This window comes from Cnephaeus nilssonii (genome assembly GCF_951640355.1).
Source record: "Cnephaeus nilssonii genome assembly, chromosome: 11".
Classification (NCBI taxonomy): Eukaryota; Metazoa; Chordata; class Mammalia; order Chiroptera; family Vespertilionidae; genus Cnephaeus; species Cnephaeus nilssonii.
This window is the reverse complement of record NC_137082.1, coordinates 59,074,868-59,091,326: the sequence shown is the minus strand read 5'-3', so window position 1 is coordinate 59,091,326 and position 16,459 is coordinate 59,074,868. Positions and strand designations below refer to the sequence as shown.

The 16,459-nt window shown below is 42.9% G+C and overlaps 1 protein-coding gene across 7 annotated transcripts; it reads left to right on the top strand.

The window, feature by feature from the left end:
* The first annotated feature begins 254 nt into the window (after window positions 1–254).
* Window positions 255–10,658, top strand: ZBTB14 (zinc finger and BTB domain containing 14). 7 transcript variants are annotated; one of them, XM_079784824.1, is made up of 5 exons: window positions 255–598; window positions 2,249–2,278; window positions 2,901–3,032; window positions 3,121–3,200; window positions 4,311–10,658. In XM_079784824.1, exons 4-5 carry the CDS (start codon window positions 3,198–3,200, stop codon window positions 5,655–5,657), a joined length of 1,350 nt encoding a protein of 449 aa, XP_079640950.1. In that variant the 5' UTR covers window positions 255–598; window positions 2,249–2,278; window positions 2,901–3,032; window positions 3,121–3,197; the 3' UTR covers window positions 5,658–10,658. The 7 variants fall into 7 exon arrangements, with proteins under 7 accessions (XP_079640950.1, XP_079640952.1, XP_079640953.1 ...); XM_079784822.1 differs by lacking the exon at window positions 255–598 and adding an exon at window positions 739–753; XM_079784823.1 differs by lacking the exon at window positions 255–598 and adding an exon at window positions 1,148–1,581.
* The last annotated feature ends 5,801 nt before the right edge of the window (window positions 10,659–16,459 follow it).

Sequence of the window (16,459 nt, the reverse complement as noted above, 5' to 3'; positions counted from 1 at the left end):
GAGCCGGCGGGAGCTCGTGTCGGAGCGGAAGGCGGGAGCTCCAGGCGGGGCGGGTGCCCGGGAGCCGCGCTCGTGCATACGCTCCTCTGCTCCCGAAGCCCCGCCCCTGTCCCGCCCTCCCCTTCTCCCGCGCGCGGGCTCCGCGCGCCCCAAGTCGCGCGCGTGCGCGCGCGTGCGCAGGCCAGGGCCCTCCGGGGCGGCCCCGTAGACTCCAACGAAAGCGTCGCAAGGTCCCGGATTAACCCTTTCCGGGCTCGCCAATTTAGAGGCCCGGTCTGGTTCCGTGCCTGCGCAAGCCGGCGGCGCGCCTTCCCCCTAGCCCGCACCGCGCATGCACGGGAAGGGGGGGGGTGCCGGTGGGGGTTTTCAAGGCCGGCTAGACATTCTGTGCTCGTGCTGGAGGAGGGCTGCTACCATCAGGGACGTGCACGGTTCCCCCCCACCCCGCCCTCTCCCCAAACTCTAAAAAAAAAAAAAAAAATCCAAAACACACTGCCACCCACCGTGCCCCCGCGCCCCGCGTCCATCCCGTCCCCGGCCTGCGTGCAGCGAGCGTGGGGAGCCCACGGCGAGTGTCTGTGGCTGTGCCAGGCTGCAGGTAAGCGCGGGCCGGGGGTGCGGAAGGGGCCCGGACCATCCGCGAGGCGGGCACGGGGGCGGCGGGCGGCTGGCGGGGCGGCCCGGAAGCGCGCTCTCGCCGTGCTCTGGGGCACCAGCCAGCTCCAGGATGTGCGGGCGGCCGGCGGCGGCGCGGTGCGAGCGGGGACGGGCGTGGGCCGGGGCTGGACCAGGCGTTCTGGGGGCTGCGCAGGCGGCGAGCTAGCTGGGACAGCAGCCGGGCGGCCCCGCGCGCGCGCGCTCGCCGAGCCTGGCGGCGGAGTTCATGGCCGTCCTCGCTCGCACCTCCGCAGTGCTCCGCGGTGAGGGCGGAGACGGCCCGAGCCCGGCGCCGAGTGCGGCCCGCCGGGCGCCGCCCCTCTGAGCCGGGGACCCCGCCGCACCTCCCCCCGCTGCCTGCGGAGGGGGCCGGGACCCTCGCGCTCGCACTCCCGGGTGCGCCCGCCGAGCTCGGGAAGCCGGCCGCGCGCCGCCCCCGCCCCCGGCCGCGGGAGGGCGGGGGAGGGCCCGGCGCGAGCCGGCCGGGGAGTGCGCGGGGCGCGAGCTCGGGGCTCGCGGGCGGTACGGGGCGCGGCGCGGCGCGGGGCTGCGGAGACCGGCCACACGCCCGCTCCCGCTCGCCGCTGCCGGGACCGCCGCGGGCTCTGCCTCCCGCGCTCGGAGCCGAGGCCTGCAGCCCGCGCGGGAAGCCCGACGATGAGAGGGAAGGTGGCCCCTTCACCTCCCGGCTCCCGGGCCAGAGCTTTTGTTGGCGAAGGAATACAAACGGCCTTGTCCAGCCCCCCACCTCCCAGACAGCAAGAGATGAGAGCGTGGCTTGGAGAAAGTCGGCAGGCTCCTCGATGGCTCTTGCGCTCTGTTCTCTTTCTCCCCTTCTCGAAGTGGCGAGCTTTGGACAGGGAAGTCGGGCCGCCGCCATTGTCGCGGCTGTTCAGGGGTAGGGAGGCGGCTGCCGCTACTTATGTAAGTTTGGCTTTGCTAGAGCTCCCGCTCCCTGTTCTGTAAGGGCCCTCGGCGCGCCAAGGATTTGGAGAATCTTCTTAAAAGGGCAGCTTTGTTATGGAAGTGCAGTTAGGGCTACAGGTCTCACCGCCTACACATACTGGCAATGGGTATCTTCCAGTTTGACTCACCTGAACTTAGCCATTGGAACATCTCAATGGAAAAAAGTGGCCCAGAGAGAGAGAGAAGGCCAAATAACAGACTAGCCAAAAAAAAAGAAAAGAAAAGGGGGTGGGGGGCGGGCATCAGCACACTGATGTGTATGGCCACTCCTCTCCCTACCTAGTCCATGCCCTTTATCCCACGAGCCAGAGGATAAAGGTAGTGGCAGCAGTAAGAAGTGTGACCTGGTAGAAGTTTGGCCTGGCCACCTTTTGGGGGTGACTACAGACCAGGTTCCATTTAAGGAACAAAGAAGCATCCCTAGAACTAATTTTGCCCAACCCTCACCCTGGTTGCTGTGTTTTGCTTTTGGGAACTTTTTGATAGTTTGCAGGATTTGGGTCTCTTGGTTTGTGTCTTGCACCACAGTTTTTGGGTCAGACTATTGCAGCCCAGTCCCTTGGTCTTACCACATTAAAGTCTGAGTGATCACTGTTCGGTAGAAGAAACTTTTTGTATTTTTCAGGACATTGGTCTGCAGGATGGAGTCCCTCTGGTAAGACTTAAAATTAAAAAGCTAGACTTCTGCCCTACCTGGTTTGGCTTAGTGAATAGAGCATCGGCCTGCGGACTGAAAGGTCCCGGGTTCGATTCCAGTCAAGGCACATGTCCAGGTTGCAGGCTCAATCCCTAGTAGGAGGTAGCCAATCAAAGATTCTTTCTCATCATTGATGTTTCTCTCTCTCTCTCTCTCTGAAATCAATAAAAATATATTTTAAAATAAAAAGCTGGAATTCTTTGAGCTTCTCTGTAGGGATACAGGTGAAAACACCTGAATTTCTCAAATACAGGCTTAAAGACCAGTGTAGCTTAAATGATGTGTGCTACATTGTACAAAACATGCATAGAAGAAACCAGCTACTGTTCCCTTTCCTCCAATGTTAACTGTTGGGTATATGAGCTTCTATAACTTTCTCTGTATTTATAAATGCATATATACATATACACTCTGTATGAGCCTAGAGAAAAATGTGGAGGGCCACATACCTAGCAGGAAATGGTGGGGGGAAGGGGCACTTTCTGGCTGTTTCTGATATCTGTGTAGCTATCAACATCTATAAATGGTCTTTGTGAGGAGAAATTCTTTAGTGGCTTTCCAACGCATACTCTGCGCACAGCCCCTCCGTGTTGCAGCCCTTACCTGTTCTGCTTCAAGTCTGCTCAGAGCCGGACCTGATGCTGCCAGCCACCCTCCTCTCTGTTCCCAACCTGAAAATGGGTACATGTGCAAGTGGCAGGACAAGAAAGGAAAGTTTATTTTTTAAAAATATTCTTATTTAGAATTTGGGGTAGGAGAAGATTCTATCTTATTCTTGTGTGTCCTTTTCTCTTGTAGGACTGGCACGCCCCTGATCAGTTATTCTGATCTGAAGAATTTAGTGTTTCAAGCATTAAGACAATAGCCTGAGTTGTTCATGGTAACTATAACTTTGGATATTAAATCTTGAATATATGGTTTGGTATTTGCTTTAAGAAATATATACACGTGTGTGTGTGTGTGTGTGTGTGTGTTACACACACACACACACACACACATAAACTATGTGTTCGCACTTCTCTTTCTCCCCCATTTATACTTGCTGAATGAAAGGCAAACAATATTTTTAAAAGAAAACATAGAATACGTTATAAAAAGGTCATTTTCTATGACATTATGACAGATGTCTTTTGTGCCAGTTTTAAATTCCTTTTGCTTGTAAAATACTTGCAGCACTTGTCAAGTACATCCATCTTGATGACGTTTTTGCCTGGATGGCAGATAGATTGGCATCGAGAGGGAATGAAACTGCTCATTTTGAGGGTCATATTAAACCTTAACCCTCATTCAGAAGTGGCCCAAAACTAGTGTGGAAAAGCTAGAAGACAACACCAAATGGAATATTTTGGCAATGATATCCCTTTCTAGTTCTGCTACAGTGACTTGTCAGTTCTGTCTAGGAAGTAGAACATTGAACACTGTTAGTTATTTTACTGAATCTCTCTGAAATTAGACTATACACAACATACATGACTGATGGATGCTTGCCTCAGAACTGTTTTTCAAACCTTGAAACTGAGTTATTTGCCTTTATTAACTCTACTTGTCAGGAAGCACAGGTTTTGGAGCTAGATTGCCTGTATTTAAGTCCCAGCTCTCCACTAAATAACTACAATATTGGGCAGGTTCCCAACATCATCTCTGAAATGGAGATAGTAATACCTATCTCATAGGTTTATTTGATCTTTACATTTGCGAAGAGATGGAAAGCACATAGAACAGTACTTGGCATGTATTATGTGCTCAGTAAAAGTTGGCTATCATTATAACTAGGCAAATACTTAGTAAACTGAAGATAAATAGAAATAACAATTTGGAAATCCCTAAGTTGGGATGTCTTTTCCTACTCATACTCTTGAACCACTCTTAATGACTTTCTGAAATTGTTAGGTACCAAAAATTGATTAGAAAATGAAAATCTACCTGTATTTTCTGTGTGGAAAAATGTCGTTCATAATTATCAAACTTTCTTTTTAAAAATTTTTTGTAGGAGTTTTTCATCAGTATGTCTGAAACCATTAAATATAATGACGATGATCATAAAACTCTGTTTCTGAAAACACTAAATGAACAGCGCCTGGAAGGGGAATTTTGTGATATTGCTATTGTGGTTGAAGATGTGAAATTCAGAGCACACAGATGTGTTCTTGCCGCCTGCAGCACCTACTTTAAAAAGCTTTTTAAGAAGCTTGAGGTTGATAGCTCTTCCGTAATAGAAATAGATTTTCTTCGTTCTGATATATTTGAAGAGGTCCTGAACTACATGTACACAGCAAAGATTTCTGTGAAAAAAGAAGATGTTAACTTAATGATGTCATCAGGTCAGATTCTTGGTATCCGATTTTTGGATAAACTCTGTTCTCAGAAGCGTGATGTATCTAGTCCTGATGAAAATAATGGTCAGTCAAAAACTAAATATTGCCTCAAAATAAATCGCCCCATTGGAGATGCTGCTGACACTCAGGATGATGATGTGGAGGAAATTGGAGATCAAGATGACAGTCCATCTGATGACACTGTAGAAGGCACACCCCCCAGTCAGGAGGATGGCAAGTCGCCTACAACTACACTCAGGGTTCAGGAAGCGATCTTGAAAGAACTGGGGAGTGAGGAAGTTCGAAAAGTAAATTGCTACGGCCAGGAAGTAGAATCCATGGAGGCCTCGGAATCAAAAGACTTGGGGTCTCAGACCCCTCAAGCCTTAACATTTAATGATGGAATGAGCGAAGTGAAGGATGAACAGACACCAGGCTGGACAACCGCTGCCAGTGACATGAAGTTTGAGTATTTACTTTATGGCCACCATCGGGAGCAGATTGCCTGTCAGGCATGTGGTAAGACATTTTCTGACGAAGGCAGATTAAGGAAGCATGAAAAACTCCACACAGCAGACAGGCCATTTGTTTGCGAAATGTGTACAAAAGGTTTTACCACACAGGCCCACCTGAAAGAACACCTAAAAATCCACACAGGATATAAGCCCTACAGTTGTGAGGTGTGTGGAAAATCATTTATTCGTGCCCCAGACCTAAAGAAGCATGAGAGAGTTCACAGTAATGAAAGGCCGTTTGCATGCCATATGTGTGACAAAGCCTTCAAACACAAGTCCCACCTCAAAGATCATGAACGAAGACACAGAGGGGAAAAGCCTTTTGTGTGTGGCTCATGCACCAAGGCATTTGCCAAGGCGTCTGATCTGAAAAGGCACGAGAACAATATGCACAGTGAAAGGAAGCAGGTTACCCCCAGTGCCATCCAAAGCGAGACAGAACAGTTGCAGGCGGCAGCAATGGCCGCCGAAGCGGAGCAGCAGTTGGAAACAATAGCCTGTAGCTAGAGGTGATGGGACACGAACACTTTGCCTGAGCCGTGGAGACTGAGATTGCATTGTTTGTAATAAATGAACACCAGTCACTGTATTATTATTTTTTTTTGAAAACTTATGGAACATTGTACTCACTGGACTTAAGGCAGTGCCTGGTTAGGTATTTTTAAAATTTTTAAAGGAAATAACGTTCCTTGATTCTGACCAAACAGTTTCACTGTCCTGTCTGGTGTCTAGTATTAATGTTGCCAGTAAGTCTTGCCCCTTCTCTCTTTTTATGGTTTTAATTTGAGGACTCCTGTGTCCAGTTCAGAAGTGAGAGACTTCTGTCCCAATTTTTAATATCTCTCTGCACTTGCACTGGTGAATGCACTGCACAGAGTGATAATTGAGTAAATTGATTTCCTAATCACAATTATATGTGACTTTCGGTCAAAACAGCATTTTTAGTAACTCAAAGTACTTCATGTAGATGCAGAAAATACTGGTGGGTGGTTGACCAAGAACACTGCGCAAATATGAAAACGAGGCCTGGAAATGTAGAATGGTCTTAGGTTTGTATTGATTTATTAATTTTCTATCACTGTTTTTTTTCACAGTTTTTGTGGACAAATAATGAATGGTTGCTTTGCTGAAGTGTTTCTTCATCCATTTTGATTGACCATACCTAACCCAAAAGATGTGGTTACAAGTCCCCAAGGCTGAACAAATCCATAGGGATATTGGTGATCTGGTGGCTGAGTTCCTTCATTCCTCTTATTTGGGGCATTACTACTCTGAAATTAAGTGGGGTTAGTGGAGTGGACCAGTGCTGAGAGGATTAGAAAGCAGTGACTAGGAATCTGGCTCTCAGAGACAAGGTTTTCACATATGCAATAATTCCAAGATTTCCTAGATCAAAATACATTTTAGTTGATTTTGAAATTATGACAAGAACAGGTATGTGTCCTCAGATACATTTGTGTAACAGACTGTTATCAAACTTTTGGGTTCTCTATAGCACATGATTTATCCATAAAGGAGATGCAATATCGTGACTTAAATTAATACATTTAAAATCTTTAAAATGTGTAAATAGTATAGAAGTGTTGGTCTTACGTATTTCAAGGAAAGTAGACAGTTGCACTTTTTTTTTTTTGCACATTGAATAAAATAACTTCTATCAGCAAGAAACATCAGTCTGTTGTTAACCAATATTAAAGAGTGTCAGACCAAATGTTTATGTTTTTGAAGTATATTTCATCACTGGCTACAGTTTTAAGTAGAGTTGATTGCCTTTCATAGCTGTAAGAATTTAAATGCTGTTCCAATTTTGGTGTATGAAAAATTTTTAAACCATTTATTTAGGAATATATTGAAATACCAATAATAGTTTGAATTATGTTCTATAATAAAGCATTAGTCAATTATTTTAGAATGTACAATTTTAGAAAAATGTTGACTTTTAAAATTTATTTTTGGTTGCTAGGTGTTTTTTTTTAAGAGCCATTAAAATAATTGCATTTCATAGCTTGTTGCATTAACACCTATAATTACTACTGTGGGAGAAATTTTATTTTTTAAATGGTGTATATGTTACGCCCAAGATTGTAGGATGAAGATGCTACCTTTTAAGAAACATATTTATTGGTAAAATGTTTAATTTAGTTTAAAATTAATTTTATTTCTTTTCTTAACAGTTGTTTTTTCCATCTTAAAGTAGTGCTGTCACTGTTTATATGCTATTAGTGGGAGGGAAATTGATTGACATTCCTACGCTGTTTAACCAAAGCAAAAGAAAAATAATTTCACATCTGGTTGATAGCTACTTCAACAAACCATTTTTGGGTCTTCACTTTAGTATATATAAGAAAATATACTTCTATCATTTCTGTTTTCATAGTAATCTTTCACACATCTGGGTTTCTACCAAAGTACATTTTCTACTATCTTCATCACGGTTTTTCAGAGTTGCAAGTTATGTGGTTAATCCTCATTGAAATCACATAATCATAGTGGTACCCAAAAGAAGAAAGCTTAATTTTCAGCCCTTTATTTGTATTATGTAAATATTTATCATTTGTCCTATTTTGCATGAGAAATATATTTGTGTTGCAATTTCTACCGCTGGTACTGGGTTTATATGTGGTTAGGGTGCTTGTCTGCTTGGTGGCAGCAAAGTCATGACATGGCAGCTTTCCTGTCTCCTGGTCATTGAGACTGCCTCTCTCCTCACCCAGCTGGCTTTAGTAGCCTCCTGGATGGTGAAACCATAATGTTAGACAGTTCAAGGGTAACTCTAATCACAGGGGTTTAATTTTGAAATGTCCTTACACTGAATCTATCATGTGAGGGGAAGGAAATTCTAAGCTATCTTTTCCATTATTTAAAAGTCATTTTTTTCTGTTTGAACAAAGAAAATATCTACAAATTTAAATTTACCTTTTATGCCAACTTGCATTGTATTGGCAATGGTTGAGGAGGATAATTTTAGGAAGTCCAAACTTTAGGTCATTTATCTACCAATTAACTTGATCACAAATTTAAAATTGTTAGACATTATAGAGGTCACCATCAACTGAGCCTGATACTAATAAATTCTTCCTATTTCATTGAGGGGGGAAAAAGATGGAGATGAAAGGGAATGATGCAAATTTACATAGTTTTGATTTAATGGATTATGTTATGTAAGGTTATCTGTAACTCAGTCATTGGAAATCCGGAATACATTTTCCAGAGTAATGCTGCTAGTGGTGATTAGTTCCTAGAACAGCTGTAAAAGCCTGTGTACCTGTAACAGAAGTAATGTAAGGGTTATAGTCTTGAGTTCTGAGTCGTAGGAGTTAATGAGCTGAGGCTTCCAGGAAAGAGGTTAGAAGAAACTGTCCCTTTCCTCTGCCATTTATTTACCTGTAATATCTACCTTTCCCCATTAGCCAAGCCCACCACCTTGCCACACTCCACAATGTATGAGAGACTAGTAAAACATCAGATTGGAGACAAGGTAACCATTAACAACCACCACAGTGAGAGATGAGGACCTAAATTTATTCTGATGCTTCCTTCTAATACTTAACTGAAATCAATGAGCACGTTCAGTGATGGGGAGCTCCCTACTTCCCTGATGTCCCACGCTCCCAGCTTTAACTGTTCCTTATTCCTTGAATTTTGTCTCCATTTTTGGATGTCCCCTTGTAACTGAACTTCCTTCCCCTTGGAACTATTCAAAATAAACTTAATCCTGCAACTACTTGACAACACTTGCTTTGGACTTGACTAGCACAGTTTGTTCCCTTTCCCAGTCTTGTCTTAAGCATTATTTTTAAACTAGGGGCCAGTGCACAAATTCGTGCACCTTGAAAGGAACTGTGGGCCACGAGGCTACGGTGGGCACAGGGGTGGGTCTCAGCCCATCCTCTGCACCTCCACCTGGCCCCTCCCGCCGCGGCCCCTGGTTCCCTGTCTGCCAGCAGCCCCACTCCCACCGCTGCTGCTCCCATGTGCTGACAGCACCAGCCCCGCTCGCACCCGCTGATGGTGTGGAACGATTGGGGCCGGTGCCAGCAGCAGTGCGAGCGGCAGCTGTTACCCCAATCACCCCTCAGGAGTAGGGGGAGGTGGAGAAGCCCTCAGGGGCAATCAGGGCCGTAGCCACCACTCACACCCGCTGATGGCGCTGAGCAATTGGGGCCAGCACCAGCAGTGGGTGCGAGTGCCCAGCGGGACTGTGACACGTGGGAGCAAAGAATTTTCAGTAACCACCAGTGGCTCACCCTGATGACGGCGACCGGTTCCCCGCCTTGGTCAGGCACTCCCACTCACCTGCTTCAGGTGCGCCCCCTGGTGGTCAGTGACATCATAGCTACCGGTTGTTCGGTTGTTCTTCAGTTCGGTCTATTTGCATATTAGGATTTTATATAGATAGATAATTTGCCCATCACCTGTTATCCATAATTTCTTAAAGGTCACCATACTGATCTTAATGTCCCTGAATGTAATTTTGTTGCATTATGATATTTCAGCAGTTATGTGATTTCATGATCTCCAAGAAATATTCCCAATTACCAGTACTCATGTAGATATTTTCAGTATAATTAGGGGGATGTGTAGTTTAGTGAAAAGACTTATGTAGTCAAATTTGAGTTGGATCCTGGCACTGTTTATTAGTTAATGTCTAAATTTAGACAAATTCTTTACTTCCCTGAGCCTTAGTTTTATGTCTAGAATACTGATTGGGATTTCTACCTCTTGGTCTGCTGTGAAGATTAAATGTGATAACCAGTACAAAATGTTTAGCCCAGCACCCAATGCTTTTTAGGTGCACCATAAACGTTTCCTTCTTAAAGAGCATTCTCTATAGAGAAACAGAAGCTAAACTGAAGTTCTCTTGACTTTGACATGTCTGTTTTACAAAGTGACTTTTTTTTTTTTTTAATTCTCACCCAAGTATATGTTTTCATTGATTTTTAGAGAAACAGAAACATTAATCGGTTGTCTCCCATATGTGCTGTGACCTGGAATTGAACCTGCAACCTAAGTTTGTGCCCTGACCGGGAATTGAACCTGAAACCTTTTGGTGTATAGGATGATGCTTCAGCTAACTGAGCCACCTGGCCAGGGCTCAAGTGGCGTTTTTCAGCGTATACTGAGAAAATATATTTGTTAAACATTACCATTTCCATTTGTTAACATTACCATTCTCATTTTTTTCCTCATTGGTATTGAATTGAGAAAGGGGAGTATAATATGAGAGTATCTTTAAAAGAATAGATTCTGGCATCAAGAAAGAACATGGATGCAAAGAAAATTAGACAAGTAAGAAATAACATGGCCCTAGCCGGTTTGGCTCAGTGGATAGAGTATTGGCCTGTGGGCTGAAGGGTCCTGGGTTTGATTGTGGTCAAGGGCACATACCCGGGTTGTGGTCTCAATCCCCAGTAGAGGGTGTGCAGGAAGCAGCCAATCAATGATTCTCATCGTTAATGTTTCTATCTCTCCCTTTCCCTTCCTCTCTGAAATCAATAATATATAATAACATGGCCTTCCAGCAGCTTTGGACAAGGTACCCTATATTAACAACTTAGAAGGTTTTTTTGGGGGGTGGGAGGGTGCATATACTTAATGAGCAATATAGGGTATGTTCAGCAGCAGCTGTGAAATGAGAATTGTGAGTGAGCAGGTATTCCCTAACAGCCTCAAACCTAGCATTTGTTGAATATTTACTAAGTATCAGGCACTATTTATACTATTTCTATGTACATTTTGTGACAACTCTCAGGCACACCTTATTACTGATGAAAACCAAGATTCAGAGAAGTTAAAAATCCTGCCAATGTCAAGTTGTTATCCGAGCCAGGAGAGAACAGGTAGATCTTCCTCCAGAGCCTGTGTCCTTAGTTACCATGTCATAATGCCCTCAAACAGGGAAAGGAGCAACTGTGGCCTTGCACACATCCGTACCAACTTCAGTCCACTTAAGGAGGAGGGAGAGCAGCTGCAGGAGAGAAAGGCATTTATGCAAACAATTGCCCCTAAGCTTATATCATTCATTAGTTTCAATATTTTGATTTCTCCAAGACATTTCTCATGCAAGGAACCAAATACTAAACTAACACTGTTTTACCTTCCTTTGGGTCTAGAGGCTTCCCCAAATAATATAGAAAACTGTAGATAAAGTGCCATGGAGGATTGCACAATAACAGCTCCTGGTTGGTTTTCTTCACATGTTCCATTATTCAGTGAGCCAGGGGAACCCCAGCAGACCAAAGACCATCTAGTTTGGTGTCAAAATTAACTCTCTTTGTAAAAATAGTTATGTGTTAGGAGATCTCCCCCACCTCTCTGAAAAATGCTAGAAAACTTGGATTAAGGTTCTACCTCTACTGCTTTCAAGCTGACACCACCTTGGGATAGTTGCATAATTTTTCTTAATTTCTTCAGCTAAAATGCAAATGGTGATTCCCTGTCCAGTTTACCCCACTCTTGCTTATTATTTCAAAAGATAAACTCATTTCTTGCATAAGTAATAGGAAATTTGGCTTTAAAATGGTTTTTAAGATCAGATATAATTGATTTAAAATATTACCTCAAACAAGACGGAAAAGGTTAGAAGGTAAACAGGTGGGGAACTTAAATTTACACTTTATTCTTGTGCTGTTTACATTTAACTAAATCAAGGGTGTATGTATGAGTGCTATTTCTAAATCCTGGAATGCTTTAGCCATTCTGTGGTATTCTGCAGTTTTCCAGCAATCTTTCAGCAAATATGAAATGGGAGCCCAGAGTGTGGGTCCATGCACTGAAGGGTCTTGGGTTCAATTCCTGGTCAAGGGCAGGTATCTGAGTTGTAGGTGAAATCCTTTGCCAGGGACATGTGAGAGGCAACCAATTAATATGTCTCACATCAATGTTTCTCCCTCTTTCCCTTTTCCCTTCCCTCCCTTCCACTCTCTGAAAATCAATGAGAAAAATATCCTTGGGTGAGGATAAATATATATATATATATATATATATATATATATATATATATATATATATATGAAATTGGAAATAGTAACCGGATTGGAAGGCTCCTGGATCAGTTGGCCTTGACTGGTATAAACAAGATTATACAGGGTGGAGCAAAAAGTAGGTTTACAGTGGAAAATAATACTATAATTAATAAACTTTTTCACGTACTCACAACTATAAACCTACTTTTACCCCACCCTGTATTTAATAATCTGTAATAAATGTGGCATGGAAAAAAGGAATGAATTCATTTTAGGGGCTATATAATTAATTATGATCCCAAACTTATGTGAATTATGAGATCACTGGAATTTTCTCATTTTTTAAGTTTTATTGAGAAATAATTGACATACGTCACTGTAGAAGTTAAGGTGTACAGCACGATGATTTGATTTACCTCTATATATATAAAAGCCCAGTGACAAGAACGACCAGAATGACCAATGGCTATGACCTGCACTGTGGCAGCCAGCCAGCCTGATCTGGGCCCCAGTCGGCTCCCCCCAGCTGGTCCAGTCCCCTATTGGCCCCTAACACCCTGATTGGGGGTGGGGCCAGCTGACCAACCACCTGCGGCCTGTCCCCTGCCGGCCCAGCTCAAAGGGCCCCCATCAGGGAGGACCAGCCAGACCCCACCTGGCACGAATTCGTGCACTGGGCCTCTAGTATATTGTGAAATGCTTGCCATTACTTAACATTCATCATCTCATATAGATACAATAAAAAAAGAAAAATAATTCTTGTACTGAGAACTGTTAGGAACACCTATCTTAACAACTTTCCTATATATTATACAGCAGTGCTAACTAGTCATATATCCCTAGTTTACTTATTGTATAACTAAATTTGTATCTTTTGACCACCTTCCTCCAAGTTTATCCCTAGTTTACTTATTGTATAACTAAATTTGTATCTTTTGACCACCTTCCTCCAAGTTTCCCTCCTCTCACCCTGCCTCTGGTAACCACAAATCTGATCCCTTTTTCTAATGTAGCTTTTAAAAATTAGATTCCACATATTAGTAGATTATACAGTATTTGTCTTTCTCTGACTTATTTCACTAATCATAATGCCTCCATATTGTCACAAATGGTAGGATTTCCTCATTTTTTTATGGCTGAATGATATTCCATTGCATATATAGGGATACCGCAGAGATATAATGGATTTGGGTCCCGATTACTGCAATAAAGCTATTACCAGAAAGGGGACCTGCCCTTGGTGGGTCTGCCTAGGGCCAGCCCACAGTGTGTGGGTTCTTGACTTCGTGCAGGAAAGATTTCACAACATGAGTCCAGGTGAATTTTAGAACATTTATTAAAGCTAGTGACACAAGGAAGGGCTGGGGAAATGAGTCTAGGCTGCTCTGCTTTGGCTCCCTAAGAAATCAGAGAAAAAGGGCCTTGGGGACAAGTTCAGGGGGTTTGTCTAGGACAAACTGCTGCTGCCCCTTGCTGCCCTGGTTGCAAGCCTCATGGGGTCCCTTAGAGTTTAGGCAATGCATGACTATGGAGGATGAAGGGGTGGAGAGGTATGGTGTGCTCCTGGGAGAGAGCACTCTGGGACCTTCAGTTTGAGGGGTTTTAAAGGCTGGGCATTTTAGGGGAGGATCTCAATAGAATGTTCATCAGCTTTATGCTGATGTACCAAAATGAGAATTATTCTCTTCATCTTTTCTTGGTTGTGGTTGGCAAATAGCACTAATCGGATCTTTGCTATCTTCTCCCTGAGTTGCGTGAATTAAGCTATTTACCCTCTGGTTGGGGAGAGTTGCAAACCATTTACTTTTAAGTGTCCCTGGTTTAGGATTTACTAGGTAGCTGAGATTGCTTGGCATCTTGATTTTCTAGATGGCTGCAAACTGCTGTTTAACTATCTGGTCTCAGTTTCCCTATTCCCCTTGTCCTGGCTTACTGGCCTGCCTCACTAATGATCAGTGATTAGCATCTTTTCATGTATCTGTTGACTATTTGTATATTTTTGGGGAAAATGTCTATTTAGGTCCTTTGCCTATTTTTTAATTGGCAAATTATTTGCTTTAAATGAGGGGATTGTACTACATGGTCTTTAAGTTTAATTCAAGATTCAAGTCTATTGTTTTATAATTATTTAATTAGTTCAGCTAATATCCTCCAGATATTTTTTAATGTAATTGCTTTAAATTTGCTTGCCTCTAACTCCATTTGGGCACCAAAGGTGATCGATCACAAGATCCAAGTTCTTTAATATTTATGAGAGGTAGTAGGAGAGGGGGGTTTGGAAGCCGGTGACCACCTCTCACATTTGTTTCACTTTTAAAAATGAATGGAATGTGCCTACATCCATCCAAACTATCACAGCTCCTAGCAAAATAATTTAAACCACACTTGAAGTAATGCAACTAAAGCTTTCCTGCTTATTTTAAGGACTTTCTCCAACTTTGGAGACACAGCTATGAAAACCGTACCCCAAACAATATTCCTGGCTCCCTGCGGTCTTTTCTTGATTCACTCTCTTGCTGTGGTGGAGGAGCACATCCTGAGTCTGAGGCGTGAACAGGTGAACCTTTTGAGATCCAGTTTATCTTCTTACTTATTGATGGTAGGGATTGCTTTCTAGATCAGAAAATAAACTGAGAGGAAGTGGATGATTTGGTGTTTCTGCACAGCTAGCTAGAGCTTCCTAGCAAACTTTCTGTGGCACCTTGGAAACCATAGCCGGAGATCCGCCAAAGAGATTTAGAGCCTTATCTCCTAATGTGTTTACATTTCAAAAGGGGATGAGCTACAGAGCCTAGAGCCAGTCATTTACATTCTAAAGGATTGTTAATGACTAGGGAGCAAAAGTTCCAGGGCTTCTCAGGAGGGGGAAGGGGCAGACCTCCAATGTGCAGGGTGAGTATGGCTGTCATGCCCCCTGTAGGGCCCTGGGATCGGGGAAACTGGTGCAGTTATTGCTCTAAGTAATAAACAACTTTGATTTCTGCTACAGAACTCGCAGCTCTGCTTTCAGGGTAAAGAATGTGAATAAATATAGGTGTTAAAAACATAACCTATCTTTAAACTTTTGAAAATATCTTGAGAAGCCTGAAGCTATTCTGATTTCTGATCCTTTATGTGTGTCCTATATATTTTCCTCTCTTTAAAGTTTGAAGAATCTTTTCTTCATGCCCATATGGATATTTCCCAATGGGGATCATTGTACTGGAAACTGGTGGGTGGGTCCTTTCAATCTAGAAACTATGTTCTTCAGTTTGGGGAAGTTTTCTTGAATTATTTCATTTATGATTTCCTCATGTTTATTTTCTCATTCTCCTGTTTTCCTAGACAAATGCTCTAAATTTATTGTTACTTCTTTCTTCCCTCATCTCTTTGTCTTCTGAGAGATTCCCTTAACTTTATATTTCCAACATTTACATTGAGATGTAAAAGAAAGCTTCTTAATTTGAAATAATTTTAGTTTTATGGAAATGTTGCAAAATGAGTACAGAGAGTTTCCATATACACTGAGAAACTTACCCTAATGTTAATATCTTATATAACCATAATACAATTATCAAAAGTAAGAAATTAACATTGGAACAATTCTATTAACTGAACTACAGACTTATTTTTGAATTTCACCAGTTTTTACCCCCACTAATGTCCTTTTTCTGTTAAATTCAATCCAGTATATCACATTACAATTATTTGTTATATCTCCAACTTGTGATGCGATGCTTATTCTTTTCACATTTTTTATGAGCTTGACACTTTTGGACAGCACTAGTGTGTTATTTTTGTTCAGTGGGTCTCAATTTAAGTTTGTCTGGTAATTTCTTATGATTACATTGAGGTTGTGATTTTTGGCAGAAAAAAAACACTGAAATGATATATCTTTCTCTGTGAATCATATCAGGGGGTTCCTGATGTTGCTATGTCTTTTTTAAATGTTTTTATTGATCATTTTAGTGAGGGATAGAAATATCAATGAGAAACATAATTGATCTGCTGCCTCCGGCATGTCCCCTACTAGGGATTGAGCCAGAAACTCAGGCATGTGCCCTGACCGGAAATTGAACCAGTGACCTCTTGGTTCCTGGGTTGACACTCAACCTCTGAGCCACACTGGCTGGGCTGTTTCTATGTCTTATTACTGGTGATGTTTACTTTGATCTTTTGAGCAATCTAATTTTTGCAAGGTTTCTTAATTATAAAATTACTATTTTTCCTTTTAAATTAACATCTTGGAGGTAGTACTTTGAGAATATATAAATACTCTGTAGATCCTCAAACTTTCGGTCAGTGATTTTAGCATCCAACTTTAGTTAAAATTGCCTACACCAGTTATTACTATGGTGTTCTAAT